The following is a 19,610-nucleotide window of genomic DNA, read 5'->3' as shown; positions in this document are numbered from 1 at the left end:
TGAAACTCCAATCAAAATGGCTGGATTGTGAAATTGTAATTAGTTAAACTATTACCCATGTGCTATTTTTTTACGCATATGCTATGTTTTAGGCAACATTATAGCACAACATAACTCAAGAAATGAGAGACATGACAAGTCAAATATAAGAGGAGTGTGAGCATTAAGCCCTGGTAAAAATATTATGCGAGAGTTGGTCTGCATCTAACATCTTCTGACTTTGAGTGAGGGAAACAAAAATGCCCGTATTAGTCAGGCTCTTTCCACTGTAAAAACCTAGTGCAATAAAAGCCTGTCCTCATGGCCACAATCTCATGTGGACTTATCCTGCAGCAATGGAGGGAAACAAGAGGCTGTGCAGAGTTAACGCCTCCAGCAGCCCAGGCAGAGTGGTCCAGCCTTGGTTGTATGGGACGCTGAGCTGCATCAGCCTCCGAGAACAGCTGACCTAACAGCAGTTCTACCTGTCATGCACCTGGTGAAGCACTTTGATGTGGCAATTAGCATGATCAGCCTCTCCCCACCAGCACTGAGGGCTCCCAAGCTTCCCTGGCTCAAAGAAATTAAGGGATGCATTTCACTTGAGGCAGCAAAGAGCCCCCTAATCCAGTACCCAAGAGGACTGAGACTGCTGCTACTGCTGTCCTCCAGGCTGTGCCTTTGCTGGCTCAGGCCACATATGTGTCTCAGCACCTGCACCCCGTTCTGGCAGCCAGAGCATCTTCCTCAACCACCAATGTAGGTGCTCCAGGGGATGCTGGAGCAAAGATCGACTAGCTTTTGCAAACAGATGCCAAGCTGTCACCAAGCATCTTCTTTTTAAAAGGGATTTTACTGTGCTAGATTTTATGACTTTCACTGCCTTATTACCCCTGCTGTCAGACAGACTCTTAATGACTAGACTTTGCTTATTGTTTTGGCTTTAACCCTTTAAATATTGAACACTTCATTACATCGCTCAGCATATATGCATATTGCCTTCTGTAACTGGTCATTAAAAGTCTTAAACTTCTAATTTCACTAAGTTTATTAATTGCTTTTCAGCTTTTATTGATTCTATTGATTAAATAACCCTAAATGTAACAAATATGACTTATAAGAGGTCACTTGTACTTTAATTCAATGTACTGTATCCTGAATTTTGCATTTAATTTCTTTTTATTGTCAATTTCCCTTTCTTCATTCTTAACAAAGTGAATGTCTAAAAAGCAACACTTAATAGGTATTGTCAGTCGTCCCAGACAAAGAGAGAGTGCTTCCTCCTGGATCTACAATTTCTGGATTGGAACAAATCTTTTTACAATATCATGGCAACTCCTCATTTTTTCACTGCTTAGTTCAACAAGAGGAAAACAGCTGAACTTGGCTTCATGTGATCTATAATACTATGACCAGTTTTCTCTTTGCAGCATGAGCCCCAACTGTGTAGATAATATTTTGTTGACTATAATTAAGCTCAGATATTATTTTGCACTAAACTCAGTTACTACTTGGAAGGTTCCTCTGCTAATTGCTAGATGCACCATACCTGGCCACTCTGAAGATTTCCACAATATCTTAGTTGTAACTGAGTACAGTATGCTGCATGTCAAGCTGTAATTTTCTTTTTGACTCCTAATTTCAGAACTCCTTCCTTACTTACTTTATGTCACATTTACTATGAAATACTATACTATTTCTTAAAGCAATTTAGTATTATTTCAAACTAGCATATGCAATTGCTAAATATGTTTAAATCCAAGCAAAGTATTTCTGCACTAGGTTTTTCATGTCTTTCAGCAAATGCTTTGGCATCAACTTTTGTTTATGTGAAGACATTCTCTGCTGATTATGTATCCTGTTTTACCTGTTTGATTACTTTCTGCTGATTACTTGCCCAAGCCAGACGTGTAAACATCACGATCTACATCCAAGCAATTTATGCAAAATCCCTGACAACGATGCCAGGTCAGGATGCACCATAAGATCAGGATACAACCAACCCACACATAACTTACCTTTGACAATTACTCTACTATGTCAAATAATAGAGTATGTTGTCATGCAGTTTGTGTCTCATACCTAAATGATGAGCATTTTACAAGCCAGTGAAAACAGGTTATTTTTGTTAAAAACAAACCCCTAGAAAGACCAATCTATTTATCACTTCTTTTCAAAATGAAAAAAATGTTTGCAGAAGCTTAGTCAAAATGCCAAAAGAAACTCTTTTTTAGTCAAGTGCCTCAAATCCATCTGCTTCAGCAATGGCTGCAGTCCACCCAGGGCCACAGTGCATGGTAACATGTGCTCCATGGGACTGCTTAAATGTCCTCAGGGCATCCCAAGATTTTTCTTCCTACTTACAAGACCAGTAGTTGAAGCAAGAAGGAAACAGACTTGCTGGTTGTACGGACAAGCCATTCAGAAGAACTAAACTGTCTATGCTCCCTCTTGCCTTGTCCATCTTGCTTCACCATCTTCTTCCTAGTCTGGTTTTCTAACCATGATCTACAGAGATCTTCAGCTTTTATTAAGTAGCACATACCTCAAAAGCAGCAAGATGGAGATCTGCATCGAGAACTGACACCTGATGATGACAAAACTGGTTTTTTTAGGTTATTTTTGGCTAGTTTTTTTGACTTCTTGTGCCCAGACTATGTCCAAGCAGCCTGCAGAGCCTGGGAGAGCTGGGAGAACCATGAACAGCCTCTCGCTCCAAGTACATGTATGACATTGTAAGTTGGAAAACACTATCCAACTTCATGTGAACTAACAGTTCCACAGGTAACCTGGAATTTCTCCCATTCCTTCACAGAAATTAAACTTCTGGCTCAACAGTTTGCTCCATTAATCTGTTAAATACTAGAATTATCCCTCATGACTGTAACCCACACTCATGCACTGAGACAAAAGACATCTGAGGTCACCAGTGCCCTCATCTCAGAAATCACAGCTAGGAAACAGAAAAGGTACAATACAAATGACAACATCCATAAATGAAAGAAGAAATACCACGTTCTGAAAGAAGCTCAAGTGACATTTCTGATCCGAACCATGTCACTGCATAGAGATGCTACAAATGTTGATCTTCAGTGATAAATGAGAAGAATTCAGAAATTAATATATAGGACTTGACGCATTTGTGGAAGTCTTGATAGTCCTCTTCATAAAGCTATGCCTGGAAAAGGACACACTGCTGCTAAAGCATAGCAGCAACACAAAACTGCATTTACAGCACATTCATTTACTTTCTATACAGTTCCTCCTGCTGGGCTCAAAGGCATCATTGCCTACCTCGCCCTAGTTTCTCCAGTTTGCCTGCAGTCCCCTCTTGGCTTAATTTTCCTTAAGCCTAGCCTTTAGCAGCTGCCAATATCTGTCTGCTGAGAGCATGAAATGCTCTAAGTGGATGCTTCTGCTAAGGACAGGGTTTTCTGAAGGTTTCATTGATTTACTTTTGAAGTTTAGCTTTTGTCTTGAAGAATGCTATTTGGAACTGAAGCCAATGCTCTTTCTTAATAAGCACATCCCAAAGATGACAGCACACATATTTGTAAAGCTATGCAGATTTCTCTAAAGCAATGGTGATTTATATTATTATACAGAAGTATTTAGATGCCAAAAGGCATTTAAATGTTAGTAATTCCCCTGACAAGCATTCAAATTCAAGTCAAACAAATTAAGAACAATTAATATCTTTACTTGGTTGACAAAAATGCAAATTATAATGCCTGTATATCCTGCTCCACCTCAAATTATAAAAGGTTTATGTTACATACTTATTTTTGAGATCATGTTTCCAGGTGCTACAGTTGGGGCTTTTTTCTGTATAAACTACCTAGCTGCTCTCTGGTAATCTCTGGAATATGTTTGCTAGAATGTAAGGTCACGCTGGATACTACCTGGATTTGTGTAAATATTCTGCAGTTTTATATCCTGACATTTAGTTTTCCAGCATGTGCTTCGTTTCAGAAAGCCTCTCATATGCTGAACCACGCTGTGACATCTTGTGCATATATTATGCTGTATAAAATACAATGACTGTGATAATGAAATATTTCAGACTGTTCACTTTACTTACTTTTCACATAGACATTAAATGTTACAGAGGAGTTGGCATCAGAATTGGACACAAAAAATGTGTAAATGCCTCCTTCTGTTCCTTTTAATCGTGTAAGGTGAAGTTCACTTGTATAACTGTAAAGAAAAAAATTAAGCATTACTAAGGCACACAGCTTGCTGCACGGAAGCTGAGGAGGGAATGAATAGCGTGTCATTTTCTGCAGACACAGTCCATGCAAACACTCTTATCGTGCATTACAACAGCCCTTGCACTTCTAACACTCACAAGTTTTGTGACTTCCAACATCCAGATGTGTGCCTGGTGACAGCTCAGTACCAGGCTCAGACCTCATGCAGGCACCACCACCTATTCTTCTTCTCACTGAGGAGGGAACCCAGATTTACAATCTAGACCACATGTGCTAGGTGCTTCACTGGATTTTTGGAGGACCAGGGATCAGGGAAGAACAGTGCACAGCAGAAATAAAAGTATAAGCTTTTATCTGGAGCACTGGGGTCTGCTGAAGCAGCAGAGGGAGTTTCTGCACACAAACAACTCTAAATTCTCACTGTTGCTCATTGGACAGGAATGTAGGTGAGTCGTGAGCATACAGCATGCCGGTCCTCAGATGGTGTGGTTAGCTCAATGCTATTCCACATCGAGGTTAGCAGTCTTTGCACCAGTTACTGTGGCAAGCCACATGTACTAAAAGATCTTCTTTAGTAACAATTTTCTCACCATCTCCACTTTCCTCTTTCTAGAGCAGACTCTAGTTTGCTGTTCCCAAGTGAAATTAATAGCACTTACAGTCATGCATATTACCTGTTATTACCCACGCTCCTGAACTTGACATTATGGTCTGAGGAATTCTGTAATGTTTCATTCATGAACATCCAGACTTCTTCCTTTGGTTTTGGATATGCGTCATATTCAACTGTTAAGTTTCCATTTTGTCCTGCATTTATATCTACTGTGGTATTCATTGTTGCAAACAAACGGACAAATCCTTTAGCTGATGGTCATAAGAGGAGAAGAAAAACAATTTCAAGGCCATTTAGAAGATTGACAGTACTGTAACCACGCTTAGAGTACTTCAAGATCAGTGATCAAATATACAACTGTGAAACAGAAAACCTTATCTGCAAAGCAGAACTTGAACCCTCACCTGCCAAAACCAAGGCCAATAGCTATATACAGTAGTGAGACACAGGATTTAAAGCAGCCTTAGTGCCTTAACATCCATAATTCCATCTTCTGGTGACAAATATCCTCTATTTGCTTTTGGAAAAATGCAAGGACATGTTTGATTCTACTCAAGTATTTATATTTTTCCAAAAATCAGAGTTGTTAACTGCCTGGTAAAAAAGAACTAAGAAAAAAGCAAGATAAAATCATTTATGACAATACACTAAAGTATTAAATGTTTCTTTGTCAAGTGTAATTAAGAACAACATTACAAATGAAGCTATTAAAAGCTGTAATTAGAGAAAAATGTGCTAAGTCCATAGGCCTGGATACCAATCATCTTAAACTAAGGCATTTTTGTACATCTGCTGCTGGGTCTTAATCTTTTATTTGGCAGATACCATGTACCATTGTGCAGTTCCGTTCCAAAATATCATGTCTAACAACATCCTTGCTGTAGCACTTTTAATTTCATTAATAAAGTCATCAGCTTCAGGATTTACTTTGAAAAGACAAATTTTTCCATCCTATTACACAAATTCATAAGGGAATTATCAGTTTGATGGGCAGATTGCAATTAAAAGGAAACACATTTACTGAGAGCTTGAATTTAGACCTAAAATCAATCTCAGATCCCTGCTTCTTCCCACTCTTTAGTAATCAAAATGCTGGGGCCAGCTGGGCACCCAAGCTCAGGAAAACCAAAGCCAGTGGGGCTTGGTGAAAGCATATGGAGCTGCCAGAGCACTTGACAGGTGCTTTGGAGAAGAAAGGATGAAGTAAATTCACAGCAGGTAGGTATGCTCTAAAATGCTCTCCTTCACTAGGAAAGAGAAAAAGGTTTCAAATCTGGAAACTGAAGATTTGTTGTTCCTTTGCAGACCTTTTTTCTGTTATCTGCATAAACACAGGATCCTCTATGCAACCTATATTCAAAATCAGACACAAGAGCTTTCAAATAAAACTTTATTATGATGCTATTGGTCCCTGGAATGCAGTTCTAGTAACTGTCTACAGTTAGATAAATTAACTGCTAGAAAAAGTAATTAGGAAATTTACCAAAAAATACACATTATTTCTTGTAAATCTTTTGGCTAATTTTAAAGCCACAGTGATTTAGGATTCGATGCAATCTCAGGATCTCTGTAGTACACACCATATACCACTTCCCAGGACCCTGGGAGCTTCACAGCTCAGGTAAATATAGTCAGTCTGAATGAATGGTGAAAGGTATCCAGAAGTTGCAGCTTAAAAATTTTAAGTCAAATTTGAGAGAGTGGGGGGAGAAAAGTATCTCAAAAAGAAAAGATTCCACCTTTTCTCTGGTATTTTGTTATTAAATACAAAGTTACTAAATAAAAACTTGCTACTTTATTTTCTACTTTTTATAATACCATGCTTTATTTTAAACCCCAGACTTTCCAAAGTCAATCCTTTTTAAAGCCACATTTGCATACGTAGTAGTACTAAGAATTTCTGCAGTCAAGAACTTCCCTCTTCTTATAATAGAAGCTTTCACATTGATTCCCTTGGGGAAAAGATTTTCTTTCATACTTCACACTGTTTCACTCTTTTACATATGAATGTAGTCTCTTCTGTAAAAAAATGAGGAAAATATCCCTGTAGTTCTGAGCCCTACCCCCTCCAACGGCAGAGCAAGGTAAAGGGCACTTAAAACCTCTGCGGCTTTGCTGAAGATCTGACCCACATAAGTCAAACACTTCTGTTTTCTTTATGTTACCAGGGAAAGCAAAACAAGCATTGTTGCAGGAGTGTGTGTCTGTGAAACAGAAAAACGGATTTGAAAAAAAAACAGGATCCAAGGCTACACTTCCCTCAGTTACTACACCCTTGAATAGTACGGAACTGAAAGAGTTGCAGCCAATTACACAGACCAGAATGATACTATTAACATACCAAGATGTCCTTAATTGTACTTAATTTATCAAATGAGCAGCTTTAAAATTTAAAAGGCACTGTGTGTCATTCAAGTTAATATATAGCAGACTCTAAATGCACCTGTTATTAAACAAGAGGAGGAAGGGACTTTTCTCACTGTTTAAGGTCATGATCCAAAACATGTAGATGTGATGGATAGTGGGTTTAATAGGGGGGTGACCTCTGGAACAATTTCATGCTGTCTATGCACATCATGATGTTCCTCAAAGCATCATTTTAAACAGAGGTACAAATATAGCTTTTACGTAAAAACATTGACACACTGTCAGTGAAATTTCCCATTCTTGGAAGGCAGGTATTAAAGACGCGTTTTGTGCTTGTGCTGCCAAATTACTTAGGCACAGGGACAGTACTAGGCAAAAGTAAATCACTTGTTTTGTCAAAACTGGATTAAATTTTAAATTAAACCAGGAAGGATAAGACAAACCAGAGAGATGGAAACACTGTTGGGTGGTTGTTCTAACATCACTTTCCAATAACATGCAAAGGGTTACAGAAATCAAAGTAGTCATACACACCACAACAGTTCCTGAGCCATCCCATATGGTACCAGTCAGCAACAACCTTTTAAGAAAAGCAACTTTACTCATTGAGGTTTGGGGAAAAGGAGAAAGAAGGGAGGGAAGACTCCCTATTGTTCCCACTCTTCATCTCCTGCTCTTAGAAATGTTAAGATTTCTACAAGAAGCATTTACCTAGTGCTTTCAAGGTTACTGTGGCATTGGTTTTTCCGAAAGGGTTTTCTGCTTGGCATATGAATTCTCCAGAATCATTAACTCCCACTGAACGGATGTTCAATGTTAATTTCCTTTCGTATCCATAATCACCCAAATTTCTGCTTTTGCTTGTAACAATCTGTCGGTAAAAAACAATTAACAACTAAAACACTGTGTATGCATCATCTTTCCTAGATAAATTAAAAATAGAAGTAATTATAACTTTGCTATATTAATATTCATAACTTTAAACTGGAATAATAAGCCAGCATGACAAACCTGTCACTAGAATCTCTCCGTGCAAAACAAGTGTGTGATCAGCTGCCTTTGGGAGATAATGTTCTCTCTCTTAAGTCCTATTCCCTCCTCTTATTGTTTTTTTTTTTTCTCTCCTCAAGCTCCCCTGTAAGGCCAGAACGTGGGGTGGGGTGAGTGTGGGGCTGTGCTCACCTGCCTCAAGAAAGCCAAAGGGGGGAAGACCAGCCCAAGCCAAGAAACTAAAACTCTAATTTCTTCAAATGTTTCCATTACATGATGACAACGGTGTTGTGCCCAAGGTCAGGCCCAGCTTATTCTGGCTACATTTTCAATATTGATGAAGGTGAGGAACCAACAGAAGGTTTTATTTACACTAACAGTGCTTCTAGCTGTAGGGCTTAATGCAACATGACCACTGGGTGCTGATTTTTCTAATGCTCAGAAGGTGCAGTTCTCATATGAAGTTATTGCAACTCTGAAGTGTGGTTCACCACTTAAGTGGTGCCTGAAGTTCACTGACTGCTCAAATGGTTGAAATGATTATGTAATTTTGTGAATTACATAAGAGAATTTAAGGTCCTGGGGCTTCATTTTAAACTGTGTTGTTCTATGTTCCAGGGCCACAGCATCTTCTGATTGCAGGCATGCTGCAGAGCCCTGCTGGCAGCAGGCTTTACACAGCATCCTTCCTCTGGTACCCACTCTGACACTTGGTCCTTAGCAATATATACTTACTACTCTTAAACGCAATTGGAAACTTCATTCTCTTAAGTATAACATGACCCTATGAATATGCATAGAAAAAATTAATACTTTGATGTGTTGACTTTAGTTTCTGTGAGAATGTCTGGTATGGTTGGAAAGACTGATAAAATTTACACTGATTAATACAAATGCAGACCTGGACTTATTATGATTTTCTAATTGAATTATTTCAATTCTTAGAGGCTCCAAGAGCTTCTAGACAAATTAAAGCTTCTCAATGCAATTTTGATTCCTCCTGAGCTATAATAATCACAAGAGACGTTTATTTAGTATGGATGTGCTTGCTTATAACAATTCTACTAATTTTCAAAAGTGGTGATAACTTCAGTCATACACAGAAAAAGCGTTTTTTTTCCCTCTCATCTATTCAGGACAAAATGTAATTTTGAATCTACTTAAATATGAAATTTATGTGTACTCTCTCAATACAAAATTAATTTGATAGTCAGTATTTAAAAGACAGCATCTCCTGCTATTTACTAGAAAAGGCAGAAAGGTCAAAAATACTTTCCTTGTAGCTTTTACTCATAAAGCGAAAAATGGTAAAGCACAAAAACTGAAGGGAAGGCCTCAATTTCATCACATATAACAAAGCAAAGGGAAGGGAATCAGAGAAGAAATGAAGCTCTCAGATGAAAGGCTTGCAGCTGACCTTGGCACAGGACCAAAAATGGATCTGCATGTCCCATGCCGCCTTCATGTCACTTAGACCTTCTCAACCTTCAGAGCTGTGAGCTGGGATTTCTGGAGCAGAGAGCACTTAGCAAGAACAGCTTTGCCAAAGCTGGTGGATTAGCTAAGCATGGCATTCCCAGCCCCTGGGAATGGGACTCCTGTTCATTATGTGCCCAAGGCGATGGGATTTATCCAAATATCGCATAAGTCTTTTCTTCCATACACATGGACTAAGAATTACGTATTCTGCTCACTACCATTAGCAGTAAACGACTGGCCAATTAGCATGGTGGGAGTTACTGAAAGGTCTTCACAACGGCTTTTAATTTATTTAAATTTCAGGGTATACCCAGAAGACCTAGAAGCATTCTCAAAAACACCCCAGTGCCTGCTGCTCATTTCAAAGACAGAGCTGGCAGCATGCTGGTTTACCCCAGAAGGAGATCTCTCTGCTCCTCTTCCGCAGAATTGTTGTGCTGCTGGTAACTAACTCACCTGGAGCACCTAGACTGTCAATAATTTAATTTGGTGATGACAGTCAGTAACCTCATCTATCTCTGTCAGACAGAAGCCCGTTCACTGGTTCATTTTTCAGAACTTTTCCAGTTAGTGAAGCACACCATGTAATTCAAATGAATTAATCATTCCTGTGAATGCTTACTACTATTCCTGTCACACACAACCCCATGCTAATTAGCAGGTATTTTACTGTTAATGATAACAACTAGAATATGTAATTTGCAGTCCATGTGCTGATATTTGCAGCTCCCATTGATTGCAATGTGATGTGTAGGCACTCCGTGCTTCCATATTTAGGAGGCCCAATAGAGGTCACCTAAAATTCACATTGAAGAGCCTAATTTTAATTTCTGTTTGGGAAGAGAAGCCCGTGCAGTTGCTTTTCCTCCCAGCTGTCCTCATGGGCATAGGACTGTTGTTGCTCCCTCATCAGTCTGTGGGATGCTGGATCTTTGTAAACGCAACAAATCCAAACTGACATAGCATCAGGTAGCCAAGACAAATGTGAATGTCTACAGAGGGTCTGTGAACTGTGCTGAAGTATACATGATAGAATTAAAGGAACTTACCCCACTTTTGTGAGAAATCCAACTAGCTTGTACGCTGCTATCCACATCTGTGATTATGCATGTAACTTCAAATTCTTCTCCTTCTTTGAGAAGCTCATAGCTTTTTGATAAGGTGATGACAGGAAGAGTTTTGTGAACTGGAAAACAATTTAGAAGCATATCATTTTTCATTAGTTCCAGTGCTTCTAAGGGGGGATAAAAATCAACAGTCATTAACTTTCCAATAAAATCAAGGCTCTGATATGTATTCAAATTTTTCTGACATATTACACAATTGTTCCTTTACAACAAGCACATTTCTGCTTCAACCTCCCTTCAAACTACACTTAAAAGTTAGATAGTATTTGTTAGAACATAGTAACTTGCATGAAGAAACTTGAACGATATTGAACCATCAATGAGATGATTCACTCCATGACAGTGATTAAAAAGTAGCACTATGGAACCGAAAACATGGTGAGGATCAGTCACTGAAGAACAGCAACCTAGCACTAACTGCAAATTTTAATTACAAAACATTACAGCCGACAGAAAGTACTGTCTGACAGGTCCTTGAAAAGCTCCTGATGGACAGCCTAGGAAGGACAGGTAAAGCTCAAGGACTTCTGCACACCTGCCTCTGAAAGCACTACAACCTGTGCTTATGGTGATGGTTCAGAGTTTGTCACCCAAGGAGTAGGTGGTTACAAGTAGCTGTGGACTAGTTGTACCCCTGTTCTGCTTCTGGGTGTCTTTTGTCAACAGTGAAGTATATCTGAGGACTGTGTGTCTCTTGTCTCCACAAAGCTCTTCAGCTCTTCCCCTGCTCCCTTCATGGTTTGTTTTTCTGTTTTCTTCATCCTTTCTTCAAATTTTCTTATTTTATTAGACTCCAGTGAACTTCCCACTAGGGCTTTTACACAGGATGTCTCACTTTCAAACTGTGAATGCAACATAGATAAGGTCATCCAGACTCTTTTCCTGCCTCTGACACAGGTTTGGTAGTTGTCTTAGGTAAATTGTACAAAACTTAGGAAAACACCAGGCTTTTCAGGTATTAGTACTTTAATAATAATGTTTTCCTCATGTTGCTGTAAGTGGCTACAGAAGAGAAGAAACATGTTGCTCTCTTCAGATATAAAGGCTCACACAAAAATGCACACCAGCATTCAGCAGCACCCAAGAGATAGGAGGAAGCCAGTGCAGAAGGCATTCTGTGTTCTCATCTGTCAGAAACATCTATGGACATCCAAAAAACCAAACCCCAAGTCCATAAAGCCCCTCATTGTTTTGAGAAGGGCTGGACATAAACTCTACCTGTGCTGTTGTAGTTGGTGTGAGTCTGAGCACCCCTGCACAGCTCCCTGTTTCATGGATGCCTGTCTTTCTGCATCAGAAACTCAGATCTGGAGGTCTGAGTGCCACGGTGGTAGCTACAAAAACATTACCCACCAAAGGGTCTCCAACACATTTAAATGCTGAGTGAAGGAGAAAGTGGGAGTTTTACCTTTTTTACCTTTTAACTCAAGAAGGACTGAACACTACTGCACGGTAATTACAAGACTGAGAGTGATAATGCTGTTGATGGATTTCAGCAGATGTTTCCACTTACTGCAGGCTTCTTGCAACATGGGCAGAGTGCCGAGGTGCCCCCAGCCACCTACGGCTGCCCACCATCAATGGGCTGCTGGCAATGGTGCCAGCTCAGCACTCTTCCATCTGAAGTCACCACTGTATTGAGCAAGTACAAGCTTTTATCCATTAAAAAAATGAAAAAGTCCAATACTACAACTTGCACCCTCCTTTGTCAGAGAAACATCAGTTATGTCAAACAGCTGGTTTCTTTCTTTGGACACCACTGAAGAAACAGATGAAAAAAACCACAGAGCAAACAACAAACAATAGAGATAGTAAGAATGGACTTGATTTTTGTTTGTCGAAGGCAAATGTCAGAGATGCCTGCACTGACTCAACTTTTATTATCTTCTCATTAATTGAAATTTTATAACTCCTTAAAATTCACTACATCAGGATTTCGAAATCACCAAGAAAAAAAGATTTTTTAAATTTGCCACAGCAAACTCCACACTTGAGAAGGTCCCCACTGCTCAAGTCCTTGCCCCACCACCAAGGAGCACATCACTGGGCAGGTCACAGAGCCCCAGGCAGGTCACAGAGCCCCTGCCACAAAGCAAACAACATGTGCCCTCATTACACCATGGGGCAGACCTCCTTCTCCAGAACTAGGGCCATGATGCTAATGGCCTGGCCTCAGTTCCCAACACCTGGCACAGTGCAGGCAACAAGAAAGACGCATACCAGCTCGCTGGCCCAGCCCTCCTTTGGCAGCAGCCTTGGCAGCACCACTGGGATAGCATCGCTGACAGATGGATGCTATAGGAAGCACAAAGTGAACCAGCATAGCCCCCATGTGCTGCTCTCCTTTCAATAACAAAAACCCAACCAGATACCTGAGCAGAAATGCCCTTGCAGCCACGGCAAACTCCTAGTGCACAGCCTACGTGTGTGCCCAGACAGGGGATGCCCTCTACCCTGACCCCACTGCAGCCCCCACATCACACACACGCCTTAGTAGAAACACGCTCTCAGCTGCAGTGAGGAGTGCCTTCATTCCAAGGGCCCAGAGCTACACAGACAACAAACTCATTTACTTGCCCCTTAGGAAACACCGAGCCGGCCTGGCTTGATGAACTGCTCTCTCCACTTTCCTCCTGGAGGTATTTAGACAGCCAAATAATGACACACAGCGTAAGTGTAGGCTCCAAACTACCCAGACAAAACCAGCCTGTAAAGTACTGCAGACAGGCATTGGGCTTCTCCTCTTTCCCAAACCCACCTAAGCACCCAACCCTAGGGCCCAAGCATGTGTGAAGGTCAAGTGTAGGCTATTGCCAAGCTCACTGGTGCATGTAGCAGCTCAGCTACAACACATTCCTCACCACGATCTGAGCACACAGATGCTGTTCTGATCACCTTCACTCCCAGATATGGAAACAAGGACCTTCTCCTTCCCCAAGTTCTGCTTCTCCACCAAATCCCTCTTCTTCAATGCCATCAATCAGTTCCTCCTGCTGTCACTTGTGGGCGACAGACATGTGAGTCAGGCACTGAAATCTCCATCCTGCTTGCACAAACCTGTCCAAACCTCAAGGCACAGTTTCATCCTCAGAGTTCCACAACACAACGCACATTTCTCATAATGATGAAAAAACCTCCTGGAAATCATCAGGAACAGAAAACAAAACTCATCATGGCCAAACCTTCTCAGCACATCTACAAGCTAAGTGTCACGAGATCAATCTGTGCCCCAACACAATTTGCCCAGAACAAGCTTCCTAAGCTCATCACTTTCCTTTGGACAGTGGTGAGGTTTCACAGCCCCTTCCATCAGCTTCTGGAAGGTGAAGAGTAAAACCAGGCAAAAAAGGCAAAAATCCCGTGTTACCTGGTCTCACATTCAGGTAAATGTTCTCTGATATCTTCTCAACTCCATTGTGCTTGGCCAAGCACTGGTAGCAGCCCTTAAATGACCTCTGGACGTTCTTTATAATGATGCCTTTCTGGGGATTGGGAATGAATGTCATGTTTTTTGGGAGACGTTTGCTGTCACATTTTTTCAGTGTGAAATCCGTAATATTTGGATCTGTTAGCGGGCACACTAGCAAGATGTCACTGTCTTCTTTTCCGTAGATCAGAGAATCAACGAGGAAGAGCACATTTGGATCTGTGAAGAAACACAAAGATCTGTCAGAAAAGCTGGCATTGCACAGGGAACTTCTGATTACCCTAGAGCTCTGCAATTGGGCACTTATATCAAAGAAAGTTTTACTTTCAGACAGTAAAACTGAGTATTGCCCAATTCATGTTTACCAAGAGACATTAAATTTAGTCCTAAAAGAGCAGTATGAGAGGAGATATGCAGTAGCATTCAATACTAGACACACTAAAGAATCATGTGCACTAAAAATAATCTTACTGCTTTTATATTTGGAGATGGAGGGGTTTTTTGCCTTGTTTAGCTCCAAAATACCCCCACAACAGTAAACAGATTTTCACAGACCATTAAAAGTAATTTGCTTTTAGCTAGTCGCAGGGCTGTAAGGTTTCATGCCCACAGGAGGATTTGGAAGAAATTTATGAGCAAATGGAAGTTGAAAAGCACCTAGATTATGGTTTTCACTTCTGTAAAATATATAATCTAAATGAACACACACTGCTACCAGAGGAAGCATCAAACAACTTCTCTCTTTCTCTCCCCTCCTTGAAAGCAGGGATTATTTTTAGCCTCCTTAGAAGAAAAACTGGGCATACAAACAGCGTATCTGATTGAAAAATCATCATGCAATCTTTCACAAGGTAACTTTTCTAAAGCATTTCATCTTAGCCAACCACAGCACACAAACATATAGTACTTTAAAAACTTTTACAACCAAAGTTGGAGCCTGTGATAGGTCATGACCTTGAAATGCAAAGAACCTGGCAAACACAAAAATAAAAGAATGTGTGATGACAAACCCTCTATAAAAGCTTATTTCAGATTCCATCTGCCCTCCCTACAGAGTAGAATGAATTAGAAACACAAAAACAGAGGGAAAAGTTTTCTTTCTTTTTTGCAAACATGCTTACAACTTGAATGATTAGAGATCAACAAACCATGACTTAACAAGGAAGACTAAGAGAATTTGGTTTTAAGATTCTGGACAACAAGTACCAGGCTGAAAATGAAGCATGGGATTTTACGTAAGCAATTTGCTAAGTCGAATGCTGCTCATCACCGAACAGAGAAGTTACTGGCTGGTTTCTAGCTTAGAGTGAGGGTGTAGCTTCAACTTCATTTTATACTACCACCCAAGATGCCCCCACAAACTACAAGTTTTGAAGCATCAGTCTAGAACTAAGGTAAAGCATGTCTGAACAGAAAACGTGACATTTTGCACACAGAGATACTTAGATAAATGCTATGACTAGATGTCACTCCTGAGCTGGAACAGGATGGATTAGAAAAGCTCATCTAAATGTCCCTGCTAACAGAGACTTAACTGATTGGTTTCCACTCAGCCCACTTTTTCTCCAATATGTACAGAGCCAAGATATCTTCATTATGCAGAAAGTACGGCTCCCCAGGAGAAAGAAAAACGACATTTTTTGAAAACAGAAGAAAGAAACAAAGACCTGTTTTGCTAACAGCTGAAACTGTGGGGAAGGCCTTGACTGGGGCAAGCAGAATTGTTGAGGTTCTCCTCTTGCATCTTCAATCCCCCTCTAGAAGGGACATATCACAGTGAAAAGACATGAAAAGATTTCCTGTAGGGAATCCACGCACAAACAAAGCTGCTCATGCTCATGTTCCTCCTTTCATGGATTTCCACCCCATGTACATCTTGGGTTTTACTTGCTTTCTGTGCATACCACAGGTTTGCAACACAAGATAGGGTAGAGCTAATCATTGCTTTCATCTGAAAAGACTTGAGATCAAAATTAAAAGATTTTTCTCTCTTATGTAGGTGTCTGAACTAACTTGATCTTCACTAGTCTTGCTTGGATCAGAACATAAACTGCTTCTATAGACACAACACAGGCCCTTTCAGCCAAAACAGAAAGGTGAAACAGGTAAGCGCCCATGGTTTGTCAACACCGTGTCACTCTTGGTCACAGAAACATAGGAAATTTAGGTTTAGTAGATCCAGAAGAAAGTGAGGTATAAACAGACGCCATCATTTCATGTTCACTTGGGACTGTGCAGGATCAAGGTTCTTGGTCCTGTTCCCTCTTCACTTTCAGCTTTACAAGCAGAAAGTGTATGGGGTGCTTGCGGCAATGCCACAAGCAGCAGAGCACACGGCAGCATCTTATAGGTTATGTAAGATGTCATTAAGCCACAACCTATTGCAAAATGATAACCAACCTCACAAACATACTTATTTCACTGTCAGAAACTTGTCAAAGTGAAGCTTGCACAGTTTTCACACAAAGGACACAAAAAAATTAACAATGTATTGCATGAAGGCCACACAACTTCCCTGATGCTTTGGTAATCATGCTTAGTGGGAAGACTGCCTGGTGTCCTGAGATGAAGGAGTCACTCTTGTAACGGCAGGCAAAAACTTCTCTATGATCACAGCTGTCTGAGATAATTACCATGACCTTCAGGAAAACAATCATGGTAGATAAAGTCAACATTGTTTGCCACATATAGGTAAAATATATGTCAGATTTCTTTTAGTCATAGTCTCAGAGAAACATGTATGGCTATTTGGACAACTCACGAGTGGTTAAAAGAGCATTCTCTGTTAAAAGAGCATTTGCATGGCCACTATGCCAGATATTGTCCCTTGGGAAAATATGCTTTGCTGTGTTGCCATCTCCCTATCTTGGAGAACAACCTTGCAGTAATTTACAAAGGATTGGCAGGGTTCAGAAGAGGCTCTTTGAGACACTCCCATTGGACACAGAATGCTGTCTCCAAGAAAGTGGATGCTGTAGGACTTTTTTCCATCAACAGCGAAGGAAGACCACTAGAGCTATGTGAAGAAGAAGCAAAATAACACTTTCCTTGGAAAGTAAAAGGGAATGCCAGGCATAATAAACTGTCAGCTTGAGGGCAGTTGATGAAGCCACAGATTAGGAGCCAAAACCAGAAGAAATCTGAAGAAAACACTGCAAAAAGAAGAGTAATAAAGGATTGAAAAAATGTGTCAGAGCAGAAGCACTTTTTTTTCCTGTCTGAGATGTTTCTGATCAGTCACAAGGTATATCAGAAGCTGGAGGCAGAGGAATCATTTCTGTTTGCTGGCTGAGGCCTGAAGCACGGCCTCAAAAAAACCAAATCCTTTAGGCTAACTGCCTCACTAAATCAAAAGCTTGGGACCAAGCCTTATATGACTCTATACTGATGGATGGCATGTAATTAAAAAGACATTTCTACATATTGCTTGCTTCCTCACAGTACAACTGACTCATACAACAGACTCAGGTCACCTGGCTAGAGTCTAGAAAGAAAGCTTTGGTATACTTCACAACAAAATAATGGGGATGTACAGAGGTACTCATCCAGAACTTTGCTCTGGTGACGAAGGCCATTGCAAGCAAAGCCAAGAGTGAGGTTTCTTCCTACCGGACAGGGAAGGAAGAAGACTTCTTCTATCACACTGCGTTCTCCCTCTGTACTTCAAATTCATTCCCTCCTCCAACATTTATTGCCCTATTATTTTAGGAATGGGAAAGGGAGTGGGGGGGAAGCAAAAATAATGCCTTCATTGATATTTACCTTTAACAAAAACATAAAAAGAGGTGACAATACTCCCTTTGCTTCTGCATATGTATCTGCCTGTGTCTCTGACTGTTGCATTTTTGGTGTACCACTCTTTCTCATTAGAACTCCTTGCTTTTGCCGATGGGTCTGAGTTCTGGAAATTCCAAGTCACAGGTCCCTCCTCATTGCACCTCAGCCTTAATTCCTCCCCTTTATTCACAACCACTGAAGACTCTTCATGGGGCAGTGAAGCACCTGGGGAAAAAAAAAAGCACAAAACAGAATGCCTGTCAATACAACAGTTTATAACACTCCATTTTTTCTGCAGCAAACTATTTATCATATAAATAGTTGCATATGTGCAGTTAATATTTTAAGAGTTATTTCTTAAAAAATACTAAGCTGCAATGGTACTATGCAATTCTACAAACACCTTTTGGCTAGTAAGACCTTTGATACACAGAGAAAATAACCACTGCAGGTGGAAACCAGCCTCTAAAAAACCTTTTGAAACTAAAGTTTCAAATGTACCACTTTCTGCAATGTTTTGGCTTTTGAATGACAACAGACCCAAGCTATTTAAAAATTATATTCAAGAACATATGAGCCTGATTCTACATGGCAGCACTTTTAATCATTCTTTGTCATTTACTCAGTATGTTGCCAAGAACTATAGTCTCCTTACTCAACAGTGATCTTTTTATAACTGCTTTCTCACGTATTCAGAAGCTCCACTCACACTTAGGTTAGCAGTATCCAATTTAATGAAGGCATCAGTACATGCTTTCCATACTTGCTTATTTCTTTACCTGAAGTTCCAATTCATCATTTCTTACATTAAAAAAAAAAAATGCAAAATATTTAAGCTTCCATCCCAATGCTACCAAATTAGTTTCACTGCAGCATCTATCTCCCAGTCACAAAAGCTGCTCTAAATGACCATTTAGCTTCTTTTTCACTGAACACGCCATAACACAAAGTTTTAAAAGTTCTCACAAAATAAAGCTCTGTAAAATTAGTAGCTCTAATTTACAATTCCCAACCACTTCCCAACTGACCACATGGAGAAAGGAGGACATTCAGGGTTCTCTCGCTTGTTAAGACAAACCAAGCAGGGGGTTGCTGAGTTAGCACACCCGTGATGTGAAAATATTAGTGAATCTTCAAAATGGAGTTCACTCCAAAAAAACAGATAAATTCTTACTTTTATGGACCTACTTGTACACCAGAAGAACATATGTAAATGTAGAGGTGATCTTGCAGGAACAAGCCCTTCCCCTTTCAGAGTAGCTCTTTAGTCCTACAAGTAATCCTTAGCCTGCAGTAACTATGCTGCTAACTCATATCACCCAGTTGTACAAGACTGTACAACATCCGTGTGTAGTAGTTGAGTCATGCCAATGAAAATACTACTTGCATGCAAAAACACATTCTGCAGCTCCATTCAGAGGTTGAATTTCCCTACCCACACAGATAACAACAGACGTTCAAGAAAAACAATTGGATAATTAGCTGGGATGAGGTTATACTCTCCAGACTTAATTCACTCATCTCACAGCTTTAGTTGTTCTTAAGGTATATACTGGATTAAGATCAGGTCAGGTAACTGCTCCTCATCCTGACAAATCCACGACAGAGTAGGAAGCAAAGGATGGTAGACCACCTGTGGA

At 40.2% G+C, this 19,610-nt stretch overlaps 1 protein-coding gene across 5 annotated transcripts in view; it reads right to left on the bottom strand.

The window, feature by feature from the left end:
* The window catches only part of KIT (KIT proto-oncogene, receptor tyrosine kinase), a 57,350-nt gene that overhangs the window by 20,583 nt on the left and 17,157 nt on the right, over window positions 1–19,610 (bottom strand). For all 5 annotated transcript variants that reach the window (XM_032686799.1, XM_032686802.1, XM_032686801.1 and 2 more), the window contains exons 2-7: window positions 17,956–18,195; window positions 14,134–14,412; window positions 10,689–10,825; window positions 7,882–8,041; window positions 4,865–5,054; window positions 4,061–4,176 (exon numbers count right to left, since the gene is read on the bottom strand). In XM_032686799.1, the coding sequence (XP_032542690.1) occupies window positions 4,061–4,176; window positions 4,865–5,054; window positions 7,882–8,041; window positions 10,689–10,825; window positions 14,134–14,412; window positions 17,956–18,195 (1,122 nt within the window). The remainder of the gene's footprint in view (window positions 1–4,060; window positions 4,177–4,864; window positions 5,055–7,881; window positions 8,042–10,688; window positions 10,826–14,133; window positions 14,413–17,955; window positions 18,196–19,610) is intronic.

Source organism: Chiroxiphia lanceolata, chromosome 4 (genome assembly GCF_009829145.1).
Source record: "Chiroxiphia lanceolata isolate bChiLan1 chromosome 4, bChiLan1.pri, whole genome shotgun sequence".
NCBI classification, from domain to species: domain Eukaryota; kingdom Metazoa; phylum Chordata; class Aves; order Passeriformes; family Pipridae; genus Chiroxiphia; species Chiroxiphia lanceolata.
The sequence above is the reverse complement of the archived record's forward strand: the minus strand, read 5'-3'. Positions and strand labels throughout refer to the sequence as shown.